This window comes from Lactuca sativa, chromosome 1 (genome assembly GCF_002870075.4).
Source record: "Lactuca sativa cultivar Salinas chromosome 1, Lsat_Salinas_v11, whole genome shotgun sequence".
NCBI classification, from domain to species: domain Eukaryota; kingdom Viridiplantae; phylum Streptophyta; class Magnoliopsida; order Asterales; family Asteraceae; genus Lactuca; species Lactuca sativa.
In genome coordinates this window covers 36,938,812-36,959,427 of record NC_056623.2, presented here as the reverse complement: position 1 = coordinate 36,959,427, position 20,616 = coordinate 36,938,812, and the positions used below count along the sequence as shown (strand labels likewise).

At 35.9% G+C, this 20,616-nt stretch overlaps 2 protein-coding genes across 2 annotated transcripts; both read left to right on the top strand.

The window, feature by feature from the left end:
- Positions 1-7,105: 7,105 nt before the first annotated feature.
- Positions 7,106-7,576, top strand: LOC111896709 (uncharacterized). The gene has a single exon (XM_023892689.1). It carries the CDS (start codon positions 7,106-7,108, stop codon positions 7,574-7,576), a length of 471 nt encoding a protein of 156 aa, XP_023748457.1.
- A 148-nt stretch (positions 7,577-7,724) lies between these two features.
- LOC111896710 (uncharacterized) lies at positions 7,725-8,141 on the top strand. Its single transcript, XM_023892690.1, has one exon. The coding sequence runs from the start codon at positions 7,725-7,727 to the stop codon at positions 8,139-8,141; it is 417 nt and encodes a 138-aa protein (XP_023748458.1).
- Positions 8,142-20,616: the final 12,475 nt, after the last annotated feature.

Here is a 20,616-nt window from a genome sequence, read left to right as displayed (position 1 = left end):
ACTATTTGATTCGGGAGCCAACTACTCCTTTGTGTCGCATAAATTTGGTGGGAAATTAGCATTGCCTGTAGAAAAATTTGATAATGCCCTGATTGTAGAAGTTGCCAGTGGCAAATTCGTACCTGTTAGTAATCGTATTAGGAACATCGTCATTGACCTAAACAGAAACGAATTCCACGAAGAGCTATTACCCATAGAGTTAAACGGTTTCGACATCGTTTTGGGTATGGATTGGCTAAGAGCCAACGATGCTGAGATTCAATGTCGAAAGAAGATAGTAAGGGTAAACCCACCCAGAAAGGAATCATTTATGGTGTACGGGGACAAACGCAGAGTGAATTCTGGAATCATCTCCCTGATGAAAGCCGGGAAATGTTTGTCCAAAGGATGTGCATCATAATTGGCATTCGTAATCGATGCTAAGAAGGAAAAGAAAGAGGTGCAGAATATACCAGTTGTGTGCGATTATCCAGAAGTCTTTCCTGAAGATCATCCCGGATTACCACCTGATAGACAAGTGGAGTTTCGTATAGACTTGTTACCAGGTACAACACCAATAGCAAAAGCACCTTATCGATTAGCACCGACGGAGATGAAGGAGCTTATGATGCAACTTCAGGAGATGTTGGACAATGGTTTCATTCGACCTAGTTCATCACCTTGGGGAGCTCCGGTGTTATTCGTAAAGAAGAAGAAAAAGGACGGAAGTATGAGAATGTGCATAGACTACCGAGAGCTGAATAAGGCAACGGTGAAGAACAGGTATCCATTACCGAGGATTGATGACCTATTCGATCAGCTGCAAGGTTCGAGCTACTTCTCAAAGATCGATCTTAGGTCGGGATATCATTAGCTAAAAGTGAGAGAGCAGGATATTGAGAAGATTGCATTCAGGACGAGATATGGACACTACGAGTTCTTGGTTATGTCGTTTGGACTAACCAATGCTCCAGCAACATTCATGGATTTGATGAATAGGGTTTGTAAACCATTCCTCAATAAATCCGTGATAGTGTTCATCGACGACATTCTGATCTACTCAAAAAGCAAAGAGGAGCATGGCAAGCATCTATGGGAAGTGTTGGAAGTGTTAAAGAAGGAGAAGCTTTACGCTAAGTTCTCCAAGTGTGATTTTTGGATCCGAGAAGTCCAATTCTTGGGTCATGTGGTTAACCAAGAAGGGATAATGGTTGACCCAGCAAAAATCGAAGCTGTAATGAAGTGGGAACGTCCAAAGAGTCCCACGGAGATCCGAAGCTTTCTAGGACTAGCCGGATATTATCGACGATTTATCCAAGGCTTTTCTTCGATAGCTGCTCCATTGACAGCTTTGACCCACAAAGGATCCATATATATATATGGAGTGAGAAACACGAAGAGGCGTTCGAGAAGCTAAAGAAGAAGTTATGCGAAGCACCGATACTTTCTCTACCCAATGGAGTTGAAGACTTCGCGGTATACAGTGGCGCATCTGGAGTCGGGTTGGGTTGTGTTCTGACCCAAAGAGAAAAGATGATAGCATACGCATCTCGACAATTGAAAGAACATGAAAAGAACTACCCCATTAATGATCTGGAGTTGGCAGCGGTAGTATTTGCCTTAAAAATATGGAGGTATTACCTCTATGGCACGAAGTGCAAGCTTTTCAGTGATCATAAGAGTCTCCAGTATCTCTTTAATCAGAAAGAATTGAACATGAGGCAACGACGCCGGCTAGAACTACTCAAGGACTATGACTGTGAGATACTTTACCACCCCGGTAAAGCAAATGTTGTTGCTGATGCCCTCAGTCGAAAAGTCAATCTTGAAAGGAAGAGGCCAAGAGTGCTGAGAATCGAAATTGTCTCGACGATTGTGGAAAGTATCAGGAAAGCTCAAGAAGAAGCTTTAGAGAAAAATGACCGAAAGGAAGAACGTTTGGGCAAAACGTTAGTGTTCGGTACAAACAATCGAGGACTAAAGGTATTCCAAGATCGAATTTGGGTACCTAAGACGGGAGGAATAAGAGATCTTCTGATGGAAGAAGCCCACAAGACCATGTACTCGATTCATCCTGGTAGCACTAAAATGTATAGCGACCTAAAACCCTACTACTGGTGGCCGACGATGAAGCTCGATGTTACGAAGTATGTGGCCGAGTGCATGACATGTGCGAGAGTTAAGGCACAACATCAGAAACATATGGGAGTTTAGAACCTTTACCTGTACCCATGGGTAAATGGGAAGACATCACCATGGATTTTGTGACTAAACTGCCCAGGACGAAGAACGGACACGACATGATTTGGGTAGTCGTGGATCGTTTCACCAAGAGTGCACACTTCATAACAGCCAATGAGAAGTGGTCTATGGATAAGCTCGCAAATGCTTACGTGAAGGAAATTGTAAGACTTCACGGTGTTCCTTTTACGATTGTATCAGATCGTGATAGTCGCTTCACGTCGAGGTTTTGGAGGAGTCTACAAGAGGAGTTGGGTACAAAGTTGTGTTTGAGTACTGCTTACCATCCGCAAACTGATGGACAGAGCAAAAGAACGATTCAGAAACTGGAAGATATGCTGAGAGCATGTACCCTCGAGTTCCAAGGGAACTGGGATGAGCACTTACCTCTGGTAGAATTTTCGTACAACAACAGTTTCCACTCGAGCATCAAGATGGCACCTTACCAAGCTTTGTATGGACAGAAGTGTCGTACGCCGTCTTGTTGGCTTGAAGCTGGAGAGAAGCAGTTTATGGGCCCCGAGATAGTCCATGAGACTGCTGAAAAGTTGAAGGTGATTAGGGAAAGAATGTTAGCAGCTCAGGATCGTCAGAAGAGCTATGCTGACAAGCAAAGACGACCGATGACCTTCGAAGTTGGGGATTCGGTTTTACTTAAAGTCTCACCATGGAAGGGACTTATAAGATTCGGGAAACGAGGAAAGTTGAGTCCAAGGTTTATTGGACCCTTCAAAGTTCTTCACAAGATTGGGAACCAAGCTTACAAGCTGGAATTGCCCGAAGAACTCAATGGTATTCATAACACCTTCCATGTTTGTTATTTGAGGAAATTCACGGGAGATGTTCCCGACATAATTCCAATCTCAGAGTTAAGGATGGATGAGAATAAAAGGCTGATCGAAGAGCCCGAGGCAATTGTTGACCGTAAGACTAAGAAGTTACGACGCAAGATGGTCGACTTAGTGCTAGTCCGATGGAAACATTCGAATGGGCCGAATCTCACTTGGGAAATAGAGGATGACATGATGAGTCGCTATCCACATCTGTTTGCTGATGCATGATTCCGAGACCAAATCATCCTAAGGGGGAGAGAATTGTAACGCCCGGGTTTTAGGGCTAAGCATATTTGTCAATGTAATAGTCTAGGTCAACTATTGTAACTCTTTTTGAAGTAATAAAGATGAAATATTTGAGTATTATGTGAATTATGTGTGTTTATGTGTTTATTGTTTAATTATAAATGTATAATTAATAAAGAATAAAAATAAGCGTCAAAATTAAAGTGTGAGATAAGTCTGCTATCTTTACATAAAGATGTAGTGGTCGAAACAAGGATTCCGGGGATATAAGGAATGCCGAAATCCGAGTTATAACGAAGAAGTTATGACCCGTCGAAGTTTCACGACGGAACCGACGCGACACCGGGAAGCGTAAATAGTGAACTTACGATAGATCGACTTTTAGCCTTAGAAATCTAAATGAAAGTCGTAGAATATGTTAAACTGAGATTGTCCATAAAAAGAACGCCCAAATCTGACTTCGTATGAAGAAGTTATGAGATTTTAAACAGACTACTCCTGTCCCGGCCTGTTAAAAATATAACTTTAAAAATAAAGTCAAAATTAGCCGACGGAGTCTAAACAAAAGTTGTAGAGTACGTCTCCACCTACGCGTGGATATAAAGAACGTCAAAAACGGAGTTCGTATGAACAAGTTACAAATTATAATAGCATATTTACGTATTAAAATAAAGTATAAACCATGTATACGTACACATATATATACATATGTATATATCATTAGAAAGGTATCGACGATGCGGTCATTATAAGACTAGTGTTGAGTTCTTTCGACATTAGTTTAGTACAAATATCATTAAATCCATTTAAAATAGTATTATAGAGGGGTGTTTAGTTGTCTATATAACTAAAAGGTCATTAAGTAATTATGGAGGGTAGTTTTGAAAATTCAATTAGTATAAATAAGAGTCTTGGGCTCTCATATTTCTTGCACCATTCTCTTGATTCAAGAGTCTTTATCTCCTTATCCCCCGAGCATTTCGGTCCCTCGTGATTCGACTTCTCTTTCTGTAGTTTAGTATAGTAAGGTGAGCGCTGAAGCGCTGCACGAATCTTTCTTAGAAAGATTCAGCGACGAAGTTCTGCCCCTGCAGAGCCCGACTCCTAGCTAAAACTCCCTTGTAAGTAAGTTATGCTTACCTTATTTTAATATAGCTTATATTTAAAATTAGTATTGTTATTATGAACTTATAATAAATATTTGAGCTATTATTATAACTTATATAAGTGTCGTTATAATATTATTTTTTTTAACTACTCGCGGTACGGGGAATTTGGTTTAAAGGGCCGCATAGGGCTGTTGGATTTCAGAAGTGCTATATGCCAAAATGGTTCTGCCCTCCGGTGTTTTATGTCTGGCCCCTGTCTGTACATACTGGTTGTAAAATATTGTTTAACGCTTATATAATAATAATAATAATAATAATAATAATAATAATAATAATAATAATAATAATAATAATAATAATAATACTAAGACTAATAGTTGGTCACGGTAAATATTAGACTAAAATTTAGCGATAATAATGCTAGGTTTCGTCGAAGGAAAATAGAATCGTTAGAAGCAAGCGCTGCCCGATTTTGGAATCATCACTGTAACAAGTGAGTGCATAGTTACTTTCAGCTTACACATAGATATGAATTATTTTATATAAATTACGTGCTATGTGTGCATATTATCTGAATACTTGCTATCTATGCTGGATGAACGTTTTTATACATGTTTTCAATGATTTGAATTGTATATGTATTTTATATCTACAAAAAATGTTGGGGTAAAACATGGGTAGATGTCATAGGTGATGTGTGATAAAATGATGAGAGGTCTCGATGTTGGTGCTGTTGATTCTGTCATCCAGCGGAGTATGGATGACGACCACAGACTTTTCTAGACAGTCCATTGGAACACTAGCAGGCTCGCAACCTGTAGGTGTTTGTGAACGATGTGTTCACCGGTGTGTTCCATCCCCCACATGGTTGCCTTTAGGACATTTATTGCTGAGGAATCCCCTTAGCAGTAGTGTCCGTCCCGATAATGATCCTTAGGCTAGGTCCCTTATGATAGGTGTTTAGGGACGTAAAGTGAGGATAACGGGAACGGGTAATCGGGTTATCGTTGATTGATGAAATTCATAAACTTAATTATTGTGGGTTGAAAACCCTATGTGCTCACCAGGCTTCCAAGCCTGACCCACTCAGTTTTATGTATTACAGGTAGTGGCGCTTGAGCATAGATATGATGTTTGGACGAGGGATTACGGATATAGGCCTGTAGATATGAAATAATGTAGTAAGGCTTATATTGTACTGTTTATGCTTTTGATCTGTACGAACATGACATCCCAAGTCTTTTAATGAAATACATTTCTATGGAAATGCTTTTGATAAATCTTTATCATATTTTGTTTTGGGACAAATTCCGCAACACTTTTATTTAAAATGTTACTCTGATTTTTAAACAAAGCATAAACAAAATCGGTCTTTTCTGGCCGTGATTTTGGGGATGTCACAAAATCCAACAATCGGCTACCGAATACTCATACCAACGTACCAAAACAGTCTTCTCCTACCAAGGCTCATCCACTGAACTACTATCAGAAACCATCTGAACAATAAACTTTCAACAACTTGTTCTTTGACACAAAAAATTTAGGCCCGCTCAGAAGTCCTCAGACATCGAAAATCATAAGCCTCAGCTGCATTCCTTGTACACCCTTTTTAACACCGAGTACCAGGCCTGATCTCAACCCAACAGTTGCACCTCCAGTGTCATCCGTTGCGTTATCCCCATTGTCTCCATGGTTTCCTTCTTACTATAACCACATCGGCCCAAGGTGTCACATAAGTAACGAAGTTCGCTTAACCCAAAGCGAATGCTACTCTCCCAACTGGGGATCGACTCAAGCCCGACCTCTGTCATCTGTTACTCATCGATCCATGCAACTTGCGATACTTCCCGTACCCTAGTACTGACCCACATAGGTCTAAGACATCAGATGGCAACAATACTCCTCAACATGGAACCCACCTCTGGATCCAGAATCTCATCTCACCTATCCAACGTATCACCTGAGCCAAACTCAAACTCGAGAGTTTGGTCCGACCCAGAGTTGGAACCACTCGTCCCAACGGAGCACTCAACTCAGAACTCATTTCCCACAACCCATGCGTACCTCACTTATCCCATTCTTTCGGATTGCGAGGACCAAACCTTACAAAGAACATAGCGATTCCCCACACCTTACTCAGAACTCATTCCCCGCAACCCATGCATACCTCACTTATCCCATTATTTCGGATTGCGATGACCACACCTTACTCAGAACTCATTCTCCGCAACATAGCTTTCTAAAAATCAAAAAACATAAAAAAAATTATGTTTTTGTGTATATTAAGGTAATTAACATAGTTTAAGGAAACATGTTTGGTTGGAAAACACATGTGTATCCATTATCTATTTCCGTCGGTACGCCTAAGGCTATACGGTGTGGCTGCAGTTTGGGACCGCGGTTTGTGCCACCTGGACCGCGCACACCGCCCCCATACCGCGGTTTTGGCCGCAGTGCGGTCCTTTAGTGCCGCGTTTTGTGATTGGTGGATGGAAGGATGGAAGGATTGACCGGGTTGTTGGGTAATTAATTTTTTTTTTTGCTTTTTCTTTCCTATATATATATATATATATATATATATATATATATATATATATATATATATATATATACATATCAACTTCATTTGTTTTTCACAACACAATCTCTTCTCTCTCTCAATTTTTTTTTTAAAATAAAATCACCATTTTCTCAAAAATGTCATATTCTTCATCTTCTGAAGAATTTCAAACTATTTTTGATACCGCTATTGCGTGTGTTCAAATGGTGGAACAAACATACATCGTTGTATGTAACAACGCAGCTGCAAGTTCTCAACGGAGAACACGAAGATATATTTGCAGAAAACATGAAGAAGCCAACCAACGTTTGGTGCAAGACTATTTTGCAGAGAATGCCATTTATCAAGGGTATTATTTTCATAGGCGCTTCAGAATGTTCAAAGGTTTATTCGAACGTATAGTTGAAGATGTAACAAGGGAGTGCAATTTTTTCCAACAACGCTACGATGCTAGAGGTACACCCGGTTTCACTCCCTTACAAAAATGCACGGCCGCACTTCGTCAGTTAGCATATGGCATTCCGCCTGATGCGTTAGACGAAAGTTTTAGGATGTCTGCTAGGATCGCACGAGATGGTCTCCATTTTTTCTGCAAAACTGTGATTTAGTTTTATGGTCCAAAATATTTACGTAAGCCTATACGTAATGACATCCTGTAATTCCAAGATCATCATGCTAGTGTGCATGGGTTTCCTGGAATGCTAGGAAGCTTAGATTGTCTCCATTGGGCATGAGAAAATTACCCTACAACATATCATGGGCAATTTACCTGAGGTGATCATGGTCACCCAACGGTCATACTTAAAGCAGTTGCATCACAAGATATGTGGATTTGGCATGGTTTTTTTTGGTTCTCCTGGTTCAATTAACGACATCAACGTTCTTAATCGTTCACCAATATTTAACAACATATACGATAGATCTGCACCAAATTCTTCTTTTCAAGTGCGTGGAACGCCATATAAATATGGTTATTATCTGGTCGATGGAATCTATCCTGAGTATGATGTGTTTGTTAAATCGTTTACAACTCCACATGCTTCTAGACGAAAGAAATTCAAGATAGCTCAAGAAAGAGCTAGGAAAGATGTTGAGCGTGCTTTTGGAGCTCTAAAGAAACGGTGGTTCATATTGAAAAAACCAGCAGCTTATTTAGGCAAGGAAAAACTTTAAGAAATCATGTATACATGTCTTATATTGCATAACATGATTATTGAAGACGAAGGGAGAGCGATATGTGCGTTTGACGAGGAAGAAACCATAACAGAGACACGACCAATAGAAATTGGTGGCGAAGAGTATATAAACAGGAGAGCAGAGATATGTTGCACTGAAACATTTCACAATTTTTGCAATGACTTGGTGGAACACATATACGGGGTTCAAAACATTAACCTTAGTTTGGATCCATTGGATGACCCCGAAGACAAGTTCTCGGAGAATGACTTTATGTAGTTTGCTTTAGTTATTTTATTTGTGTTTTTTAAGTTTCTAGGATTATTTAAATGTCATGTGTGTGGTTTTCGTGTTTTTTTTTTTGGTAATGCAATGTAATGTCTTTTTTTTATTTTCAAGTAGTGAAAAATTATGTTTTTTTTTTATTAAAATAGAAGTTTTATTAAATTAAAATAGTTAAAAAAAAACAAAAAAAAGGTGTGGCCCCCCTCCCTTGGTGTGTCAAAAACCACACTTGAGTGATAAAAAATGACATGACGCTTATGTGGTGGGAAAGAGAGTGCGGTTTCGGTGGCACCACTCCCTCCAGCCTAATTGTTTTGCAGCAAAACAAATATGTGGCTAGAATGATTCTTTCATTCTTAATCTTATTTTTTTTCTCAATTGAACGCTCGTTGTTTGCATGTAATCCTATTATATACTTGTAAAATAATATTTTATCATTTGTCACATAAATGAAAAAGAAAGTAACGAAAACTTAGAACCAAATGCATACAAAAACATCGGAATTTTCTGCATGGATACGATAAGATTCTCGTGTACAACATATAATTTTGTTCAAGGACAACAATATCTCCGAATATTTTCGATGTGTTAGTTCGTAAAATGACATTTATTTTTGTGTCATTGGAAGTTTGATTATATAAACAAGTTAAATACATATATTAACAACACTCAATTACTCTTTTAAGTAATTTTTATTAAAATCGCGTGTTTTAAATTTTGTTTATTTTATGGTTAATTAAACCTTTGTTTATTTTTCTAAAACAAAGTTTTTACAAGTACTTTAATCATAGAACTATGACAGAAAAAAAACGATTAAAATAAAAGAAATAGTGATTAAACGTCAAAAAATCAACGTTAGTTACTAGATCACCCAAAATCACAAAAATATCTTAAAACCTAAGAAAACTAAAATAGATTGTTATTTACATAAACATTTGTTTTTTAAAGACAACATGCTAAATACAAAAATATATCAATAACCTTATATCTTTAAATATTATTAAAAAAAATTATTATTAAAAAAGAAATTTTATGATATTATCTTAAATAATCTGAATCATTGATTGTATTTCAATCTTATTTTTTCCACACTTAGATCAAATTGTTGACATCATCTTTCCCATATGGAATGTATTAAATTCTAATAAATGCTTTTCAATCGTCAAACAATAATTTACATTCGTTGAAATGGAATGTATTTAATTCCAATAAAAGTTTTCCATATTTTAAATTTTGAATTTCCGGTTATGAAGATTTTAATACGGTCAATTTTAAAAGCATATTACTAACAAACTATTTCAATCAAGACATTAATATCAACCATTAATATAAATCCGTTTATATTAGTAAACCATTAATATAAAATCTATTTTTATTAGGAAATCAAGAATACCGAAAAATCATATTCAAATTATCACATACATTTACGATTCATCCTTGAATCCGCGGCTCACACTTATTTTCAGTCGTTTATTTTCTTCAAACATTTTCCTACAACATCATTATTATTGTTTATAACTTTCATCACCGTTCTCTGCTTCAAACATTCGCTCTTGAGCACTAGAAGGTCAGTACCTACTTTCGTTTTTTATATTTTTTTGTTCCTATATCAATTGTATGTATTCATATATTTCGATTTTCTTTGTCACAAATTACATGAAATCAGTTAACTACTTTTCTGAAACTTTTCAAATAAACAGGAAAAAATATTACGTACCTTTAACAAAACAGAAATTAACTATCATGAGAAGTGACATTAATAACGGAAATGTTACTTTTATATATTAGAGATGATTATGATTTTTTTTTTTAATTTTGATGTTATAAGAATCCGGTTAATTTTGGCATGATTTTAAAATATCATTGAAATTATTATGTTTTTGCATAACATATCAATCTACTTTTTTATCTTTATATAGTAACAATAAAATTTATAAATTTACACAACAAATATACGTATTTCGAATTTTATAATATTATTATACCTTACAAAATACAACTTCCTCCAAAATAATTTTCGTCAGTAATTTCCTCCATAATTTCACCTAATTTAAATTTGTATTTTCTTTATATAAAATTTTTTAACGCTGATTTTTTTTCTTCCAAAAGTATATCAAACATTTATGTCTTAGATAATGCTGCCCCATTATAATTATTACTTTCCAAAAATATATTCGTTTCATGAGGAATTTGATATAATGAAGGAAGTAATGTTAATTAAAATGAGATATATATTTCATAATTATTACACGGGTTTTTAAAAAAAATTAATATCAAGGTGTAAACATTAAGCAGTTTTAAAGTGAAATTTCAGAATACATACAAACGATGATGTTGTACAATGAAATATAAAATTGAATAGACTGGAAAAAACTATTAAGACAATCAATCTTGAAAATAACATAGTTATGAAAAATTATAAAGTAAGATAAAAATTATAAGATATTAGGAGATTTGTAAAAAGTACAATTAGTAAAAGCGCTACAGTTATTAGAAAAAACAAGACCGTTACGATTAGTAAAAATACAATATATAAACTAAATTATCACAATAGTAATAAAATGTCATTATTTGATATTTCATATAATTGAAAAATATACCAAATTACATTGATGATATACTAAAATTATTCAAAGTTGCGCCAAAACTAATGCAAACTTCTTGCGAACACCAAATTAATAAGAACAAACATAAAAGCTAGCACTTATATTCATAATCAATTTAAAATAAACCAATCATGATTTAGAGAAGAATCTCCATTGATGATATACTAAAATTAAATCCATATAACATTTAACATTCTATAAATTATATTATATAACTTTATTTGAATAAATAAAATATTAGTCAATATTTAATGCAGTAGAAAAAACGGTATATTGGTTGTCAATATATGTTTAAATTAGGTAACCCTATTATGGAAGGAACGTCTAATTAAAATGCTTATAATTATATAACAATATCATAACTATATGAGACGAAAAAGGTCGTTCAACTAATAAAATAAAAAAAGGTTGTCTACAAAGAGGTCCTTCAATGATTATAGATATTTATCGTTTTCAATGTATTTTCTACACATTTCAATAATACCAATAATCATATTTTTTTTATAAGCAATATGCAATATCTGTAAACGATTTCTCGCGTTTAACGTGAGCTATAATCTAGTATTTTATTATTATAACATTGACTCGTGTCGGTGTTACTCCAATACATAATATAATTAATATATTAACAAACATATGTTATAAAAATAAATAAATATTTGTTGTTAATTTTGAATTAATGATTTTTACATTATATTTTCATAGAATATTATAATTAGTTTAAACGTATGATAAGATTAATACATATTAAGAACTCAAACATTTCAATAGTCTTTACTCACGAGTTGTACATGAAAATAAAAATGAAGTTGTCGTATAACAAACTAGTTCAACTCAATTATTCATTTCAACGTTCTCATTGATCATATATGTGTGTATACAAATAAGAACTAACTATATATAAGACAAACGTTGGGTAAACAAAATGTTATAGATTTATATACATAATTCATACTTAGAAAAACTTGAATATAAGCAACTATTGGTTTACTATGAGCTACACTACTCCCCTTTAGGTACTTATATTTACACTGAATCATATTTGCACTTCTTTGTATTGTATCTTCAAGCAATACATCAAACATTCATCTCGTTAAAAACCTTGCAAGAGAAAACCCTTTGGGGGAAAAACTCTAGTCGAATGATAAAAGAGTATGACATGGATGTCTTGAGCGAAGAAAATAACCATACATGATCTGCCTCGTTAAAACCTTGTTAAAAAAAACCCAGTGGGACAAAAAAATCTAAATGAAGGACAAAAGAGTACACAATGATTAAAGAAGTATTCAACTAGATACTCCACTCGATTTCTACAATCATTAGTGAGAATATAATACACTTTGTGCCTTGTTAAAAACAACTTTGTCAAGGTAAACCCAATGGGAAAAAACCCTTGAACTAAAAATAAAAAGAGTACACAATCATTCGTAGGGATGCTCCCCCTCACAAGTACTCAAATAGATGTTAGGCGTACATCAAGATGCAGCATTTACTTGCACACAACTGGGCTTGATACCCGTCATTTTGGTAGCTCAGAGAGCTTCGCCAATGGCTCCAACATGTTTTGGAATGGGTAATTTGGAAGTGACTTGGCGAACTAGTCTGCATGATTCTTTTTTGATCAAATATGTTGCACTTTAGTCTTTTGAATTTCTTGTTGTTCATGTGTAAAGAACAATTTTGGATAGATGTGTTTAGTGTTATCCCTTTAATGTAACTATATTTTGTTTGACCAATAACAACAATTTTATCTTCATAAATGACTACTGGTTCATTTGGATCATAAGCTAAATCACATGTACTTCGAATATGGCCAATTAGAGCTCGAAGCCATACATACCCTCTAGTCGCCTCATAAAGCGCAAGTAATTTAGAGTGATTTTTCGAAGTAGCTACTAGTGTCTATTTACAAGACCTCCCGTATATCATTGTGTTCCCAATGGTAAAATGTAACCAAATTGAAAACGTCCTTTATGCAGGTTTGATAAGTAACCTACATTGACATAATCGAAAAGGGGTACATTATTTCAAGCATCATTCAATTAGATCCATTCAAAGAGGTGTAACATCCGGTTTTCATGTATAATTTTGGTGCTTAAATTTTGTGGAAGTTGGTGGCCACGACGTGATAGGGAACATCACCACGACGTGGCAACCACTTTTGGGTCCACAAACATTTTAAGTAGCCACGACATGGCTATGCATTGGCTACGATGTGGCAGCATACCAGACTTAAGCCCTAATTTTATGGGCTTAAGGCCTTATTTAAAGGATGTGAGGGCTAGGATTTTCCCACCCTCAGTCTCTATCACCCCTCTTTATGCTTAGACCATGACCCTAGCCTCCTTTCAACCTCTTGACCTCATTTTGGGTGATTTGATGACTTTTGAAGAAGAAAAAAAGATTTCTAGTGTAAGGATTTAGGTCATTTTCTTACCCTTTGACCTAATATTAGTAAAGGAAATGCATGGGTTATGCATGTCCATAAATTTCATATTTTTATGAGCCTTTAGGGTCCCAATAATCTTTGTAGAAAGTTAGAAAAAAGGGCTTAATGGATTAAGAACTTAATCTATTAAGTTGTCCAAGTGCAAAAACCGTAACTTGGCATGATGCTCGCCACAACGTGGTGAAGGACGACTTTATGTTTGTTTTGTCCTATTGCTTCCATGACATGGTGGCATACTTGCCACGATGTGGTGGTGGAGTTGGTCATGAATATTTGAATTGCCACGACATGGCTAGTAGTAGCCACAATGTGGTGATTGTTGACCGTTGACTTTTTAACCTAGTTGACTTTTGGTCAAACGATTAGTTTTAGATGGTGGTCTAAGGTTTGACCTTGTATATTTCCATATATTGTGTATAGTACCAGTTTACCATCTGTGAAAGTTGTGATACTTTCAAACGCGTTTGTAAAGTGAGTTTTCTCACTATACTATATAGGATGCTAGGTGTGATACTTTCGAATGCGTTTGTAAAGTGAGTTTTCTGTGAGAGTTGTGATACTTTCGAATGCGTTTGTATAAACAACCAAGATTTGGCCCCTAACACTTATATGAAAAGACCATGGTTTGAGCCATGGCAGGAAGTGACTGTACAACTATGACTGGATTCACTTGGAGTTGAAATAGACTAGTTTATGTTATGTATGGTATATGGTATTTCTGGGGAATCACTAAGCTTTGTTCTTACGGTTATATGTTTAAATGTGTCAAGTACTTCCGGTTCGAAATGGAAGATTTCGACTTGATCACACTGCATCCCCTGGAGTTTTTCCGCTTTATCTATTTTATGACTTTACTCTGATGTTTTGGAAATACTTTATACTATGATTATTTTTTAAATGGTTAAATGAACGGTTTTGGTATTTTAAAAAATGAAATATATTGTATTTTTGGCACGTTACATCAGGAACATGGATAGAATAAACTCATATCCTTAGTATCTTTAAGGTAACAAAAATGTGTTTAATACCATTCTAGTGGTGGCTTGGTGGCACAATGATGTGTCGAGCAAGACAGTTCACAACAAACGAGATGCCTGGTCTAGTATATTGGACCAAGTACAATAATGTGCCTATTGCACCCAGATATGAGCACTCAAGCTTATTTATCATCCTCCTTTGTAAGAAACGGGTTATTTTTAATATATAGAGAACAAACAATTATGATAGTAGATGATGGCTTTCTATCATGATCACTAAATTGTTTCAACACCTTATAGGTGTAATTTTCTTGATGAAGTAAAATCCCATCTTTACATTGCTTAATCTGCATGCCGATGTAATACCATGGCTTTCCAAGATCTTTCATCTCGAATTCCTTCTTTAGGATTTTTAGCAGTTCCGAACAATTCTTTCAAGGTTCCTTTAATATTCATATCATCTACATAGTATTAGTGATTATAGATAGTTAGGCATATATTTTGTATTATTGTATTTTAATTGTTTATACTCCATGTATTATGTATAGATATCTATCGTTAATAAAAAAATATAATCATTCAACCATTTTATCTCTTAATTGTTCCTTAAGATGGTATCAGCCTAACAATCGATCCTCTAAACCCAAACCACCGACAACCTTTTTTTTTCATTTTCACGCATCTAATAGTCTTTCTTTTCCCTGCTATTTTTCACCATGTCTTCATCCACTTCTAATTCCAAAATGTTGTTGGCTCTAAGTGAATCTTTTGCACCAAATACAAGGCAAATGGTTCTATAGATCGCTTTAAAGGTCGTCTCGTTGCACAAGGTTTTAGCCAAATCCCATGATTCAATTTTTCACATACTTTTAACCCGATCATTAAAGATTCCACAGTTCAAGTTGTGTTTTTTATTGTTGTTACTCGAGGTTAGCGCTTGCATCAACTAGATATTAAAATTCCTTTCTTACTAGCAACCTCTCTGAAGCAGTTTTTATGGAGCAACCCTTGGGTTTTTTTGACAAACGATTTCATAATCATTTTTGTCACCTAAAAAAGCATCTTTACAGTCTTAAATAGGCACCATGTGCATGTTTTCGATGATTGAGCACGTTTCTGATTCAATGTGGTTTCACATGCAGTCAAGCTGACACATCGTTATTTACATTCCTTAAAGGATCATGTTCATGTCTGATTTACCTACTTATTTATGTCTATGATATCATTCTCACCGGGAATGACATGTCTTACATTATAGGTTTCAATGATGCTCTTCACAAGGATTTTGCAACAAAAGATCTTGTTGAACTTAGTTATTTCCTTGGCCTAGAGGTAACTTGCACGCCAAATACCTTGTTCCTATCCCAAACAAAATAGGCCTCGATAATTTAGGAACAAGCTGGCATGTTTGATTCCAAACTTGTCGCTACCCCTATGAGTACTATCGATGAGTTCTTATCAATAGGTATTGACTTTTCAGATCCTACTTATTATCGATCTTTGGTTGGAGCCTTACAATATTTAATAATCACTGGACCTGGTCTCTCTTCCACTGTCAATCAGGCTAGTCAGTTTTTACATGCTCCAACAACTTCTCATTTGTGGTTAGTAAAAAGGATCTTGTGATATGTTAAATTCACCCTTCCACATGGTTTGGTTTTCAAACCTCCAGTTAACCATGTTATTGTTGGATACTTTGATGCAGGTTGGAGAAGTTGCATTGAAACTAGACGATCAACATATGCTTATTCAATTTTTCTGGGAGGTAACTTAGTCTCATGGAGCGTTAAAAAGCAACATATTGTTTCGAGATTTAGTTGTGAATATGAATACAAAGTGACGATATGTTGGGTTTATATTAAAAAATAGTCTAATTATAGTGTCAAAACTACAAGATTAGCAACATAATAATTTTAAAATGAATATCAATAAAACCATTTTATACCCATCAATATCTTTTTTCAAAGCATGGAAAGTTTAAAACGCAACCAAAGGAAGAAAAAACCTAGAACCTTTGAAGACTTTGGTCCTCTTGGGAGGTTTGAAGTTGATGAATAATGTAGATGTAGAACTTCACCTTAGTTAGAAACACCAACAATTCTTCAACTTGATATGGATGTTAGTCCTTCTTGTATTAAACACTTCTTAAACCATTGAGAACTAATACCAGATTAGTCTTAAGAGGAAGCAACTTATAAGCACTCAAAGTATGCACCAAATTACAAGACAAAGTGTAACATTCTCATTTTAGGTATTTCCCTTTTTTCCCTCAAACTTAAAATCTTATGCATTCGGATCCCTGGCCAATATGTTGGGCGTAAGCTAGGAGTATATTGGGTGTACTGGGTCGAGAAGCTGGCCGTGGAGGCATCCTTGTACGTTGGGCATACGTACACTGCGCGGGGCGTACAACCATATAGGACAAAACCTAATTAATAAGGTTTGAGCCTTATTTAAACACCTTAAGTTGCTCTTGGACCTTCTTATAACCAGCCTCCACCTCTCCAAACCCTAAGAACGAAACCCTAATTTCCTTTTGAGTGTTTTGAGATTGGAAGTGACCTTTGTGGGTGTCTTTGGTGATCTTGAAGGAAGAAGAGCTCTTGGAAGTTGCATTGGTGTGGTTGAAGCTTGTGGATCCATAATCATCACTTTTGGAGGTATAAAGCTCTTAACTTGATGGTTCTTTATGACAAATCTAGTTTAAGGCTTACTTTTGTGCATTTTAGAGTCCCTTAAGTCAAGCTTGGGAGTATGAGTTACTCCATAAGATAGGGATGGTAGATCTTAGCATTTATGATGTTCCTTTTGCATAAAAATGTTATCTTGATATGTTATTTTGGACCATGCATGAGTTAGGGCTCTTATTATGGGTCTTAATGGTTAAAAACGAGTATTAGGTCCCATTAAGTCATGCAAAACTATAAAGTTGCCAATTTTACGTGTTAAGATCTTAAAATGATATAGATTTGAGGTTTGGACGTTAAGGTCTTAAGGGATTAAGACTCTTGATTAGCCTTTGGGACTCTGGCCAGTACACGGGGAATACTCCTTAGTACGTTGTTCATACTAGGTCAGCATCCTGCTTCTTGGTCAACATAGAGTAGGCGGGGCGTACATATGGGGTACGTGGGTCGTACGCCAAGCAGTGGGCTTTCATTAGTTTTGGGACCTTTTTGGTCTTGGACTTCTTTTGAGCTTTGGGACTTAGCTGGATTTTGGGATTTGTATCTGTTGGGCCATAGTTGGACCTTAGGTTGTGAGTTGGGCCATTTATGGGCCTTGGGCCACTATAGGGTTTTTGGGCAAAGCTAGTTGGGCCCAGTAAGGAAGAAGGTAAAGTAGTCTTTTACCCTAAAGGTTAAGGATGATGAGTGGGACCCTAGTTATGGTTTATGATTATTTGACGACATTTAGTGTAGAGATTTCCCAGATCAGCAGTCCGAGCATGTATTTGATTTTTTCAGCAGTTTGAGGTGAGTTTCCTCTGAGTGCTTAGCGAGTCGAAGGCACTAATCCCGACCCATGGATTATGGTTATCCATATGCTAGTTTTCTGTATGACCTTGCATGTGTGTATATATTGTATGTATGTCGGGTGGGGCCCGATGCCAGGTGGGGTCCATCACATGATACAAACAGATCTGTTCTGAGCAAGGCTCGATGTCGGGCGGGGCCCGTTGGTTGTTGGCATGGCCCATTGTATGTTTGATATGTATGGTATGATGTATTTTAGGGAACTCGCGAAGCTTCATGCTTACGATTTCAATTTGTGTTTCAGGTACTTTTGGTTCGAAGGGGAAGAGCTCGGGGTGATCGCATCGCACACACCATGATTTTCACCTTATTTAATTTTGGATGTATTGGGATGACAGATTAATATACTCTGATTTTCCTTTATGTTTTTATGAACATGTTGGATTGATGGTTTTACTATTATGAAAACGAAATTTTTGGTTTTAAATTTTTTGGGACGTTACACAAAGAGAAGGGAAAGAGAGCAACTAACTCTCGGTTTTAAAAGAGGAAAAGAAGAAGTAGAGTATAAGCAAAAGTAGCTTGTTTTTCTTCCTTACACTTCTTTATATACAAACACATACATGTGAAGGACCATACCTCTATTAAGTATGCAAGTAACCTCTTGTAAGAAATCATGGATGTAATCACAAGTCAAACAAGCCATCATCCCCTCTACAAAAGGATCCACAACTTTAAGGGAGTGATAAGAGAGTTTGTGTGATTTTTACTCAAGCTCTAACTAACTAGTTACATGTAGTAACTAGATGATAATTTAAATTGTCCAAATAAATGCACATGTCTTATATATTCATACTATATGAATATAACTAGTTAATTTTCTCTTTCATTATTATTTCCTAGAAACAATAATTCCTGATTGTGTTGGTAAAATATTATTTTTATAAAATAATAATTTTTCCTATTAAATAAAAGAAATATAAATATTTATCAATGATCAAATTCCTATAAATAATATATTTACATAAAGTTGTTGTTTGTGTGTCCATTTAGGGTCATATATTATCTATCAATATCATCCTATAATGATTATTAAACATCAAAATCTTTCATGGAAAACACAACTTCTGAAATTATTTGGATCACCCACATTTTTCATGATCAGAATGCCTTACCGACTGGTTGGCCTACTCTATTATTTGATAATCTATAATATCCCAAAATTTAAGGCCAAAAATTTCATTTTTAAAATAAAAAAACCATCATCCAAAACGTGTTCCTAAAACTAGAACAGAAAATCAGAGTATGCCAATAATCATCCAAATACATCAAGTCAACAAAATACAGAACAACATGGTGTGTGCGATGCGATCACACCGAACATTTCCCCGTCGATTCGGAAGTACCTGAAACATAAACTAAAAATCGTAAGCACGAAGCTTAGTGAGTTTACCCAAAATACCACATACCATACATATCAAACATATAATGGGCCATACCCAACAACTATCGAGCCTTGCTCATAATAGATCGGTTAGAACATAAGATGGGCCCCTACCAACACATTCATCAGGCCCCGCCTGGCATCGGTCCCTGTCAACATTCATACAGACACATAAACACATGCAAGAATCACTAAGTTAAATAGCATACAATACATCCGTTAGGCCTCGCCTAGCATCGGACCACGCACGGTATACATGTCACATACTACACATGCAAGAGGCACACAGACAACTTGCATCCTAATCAAAGGACAACATTGGTGCCTTTGACCCGTCAAGTACAGTGAGGAGACTCACCTCAAACTACTAAAAATCAGATAAATGCCTTAACTACTGATATGGAAAATCCCCACTCGAATCAATCAAATAAAACCCCAATTATAAATTGGGCCATAAACCATAACTAGGAATCTGATTCATTTGTCCAACTTCCAGGGTACAAGATCATTTTACCCTTTCCTCACTTAGCCCAATAACCGAGGCCCAACCCAATGGATCCAAAATCTCAATATGGCCTAAATTCCTAAATGAGGCCCAAAGCCCATGATGGGCCCAAATCCAAGAAGGCTTAAAGCCTAACAATACCCCAAATTCAGAAAGACTATTGACCCAAAAAGGCCCAAAACCCTAATAGTCCAAATATGGCCCAAATCGCAAAAGTTAACAAAAGTCAAGGCTGCTAAGTACGCCCGGCGTACTCAGACTTACGCCCAGCGTATGCCATCTTTGGCTAGTACGTGCCGCGTACGAGCTAGGTACGCCTAGTGTATTCTGCAACAAGACCAACTTCGCATTAAGTGCTTAATTGGTTAAGCCACTGTGTCTAATTCTCAGATTTGATCCCAAATGATGTCTTGATACGTCAAGTAGGCAACTTTACTCCTTTGCATGTCTTAATGGGACCCAATATTTAATAAAATCCATAATAAGAACCCTAACTCATGCATGATGCACTATAACTCATGAAGATTGCATTTTATGAACAAGGGACATCAAAAAAGCCAAGATCTATCTTCCTTATCTTCTGGAGTACCTCATACTCTCATGTAAGACTTAACGGACCATAAAAAGCACAAAAACAAGCCCTAACTAGATCAAAAAAAAATGAACCATCAAGTTAAGAGCTTTATACCTCAAAAGCCTTCCAAGTTGATGATGATTCTGAATCCACAAG

Bases quoted from the DNA above. Each gene is read 5' to 3' on its own strand.
- LOC111896710 (XM_023892690.1), top strand. From the start codon at position 7,725: ATGGGCAATTTACCTGAGGTGATCATGGTCACCCAACGGTCATACTTA.
- LOC111896709 (XM_023892689.1), top strand. From the start codon at position 7,106: ATGTCATATTCTTCATCTTCTGAAGAATTTCAAACTATTTTTGATACC.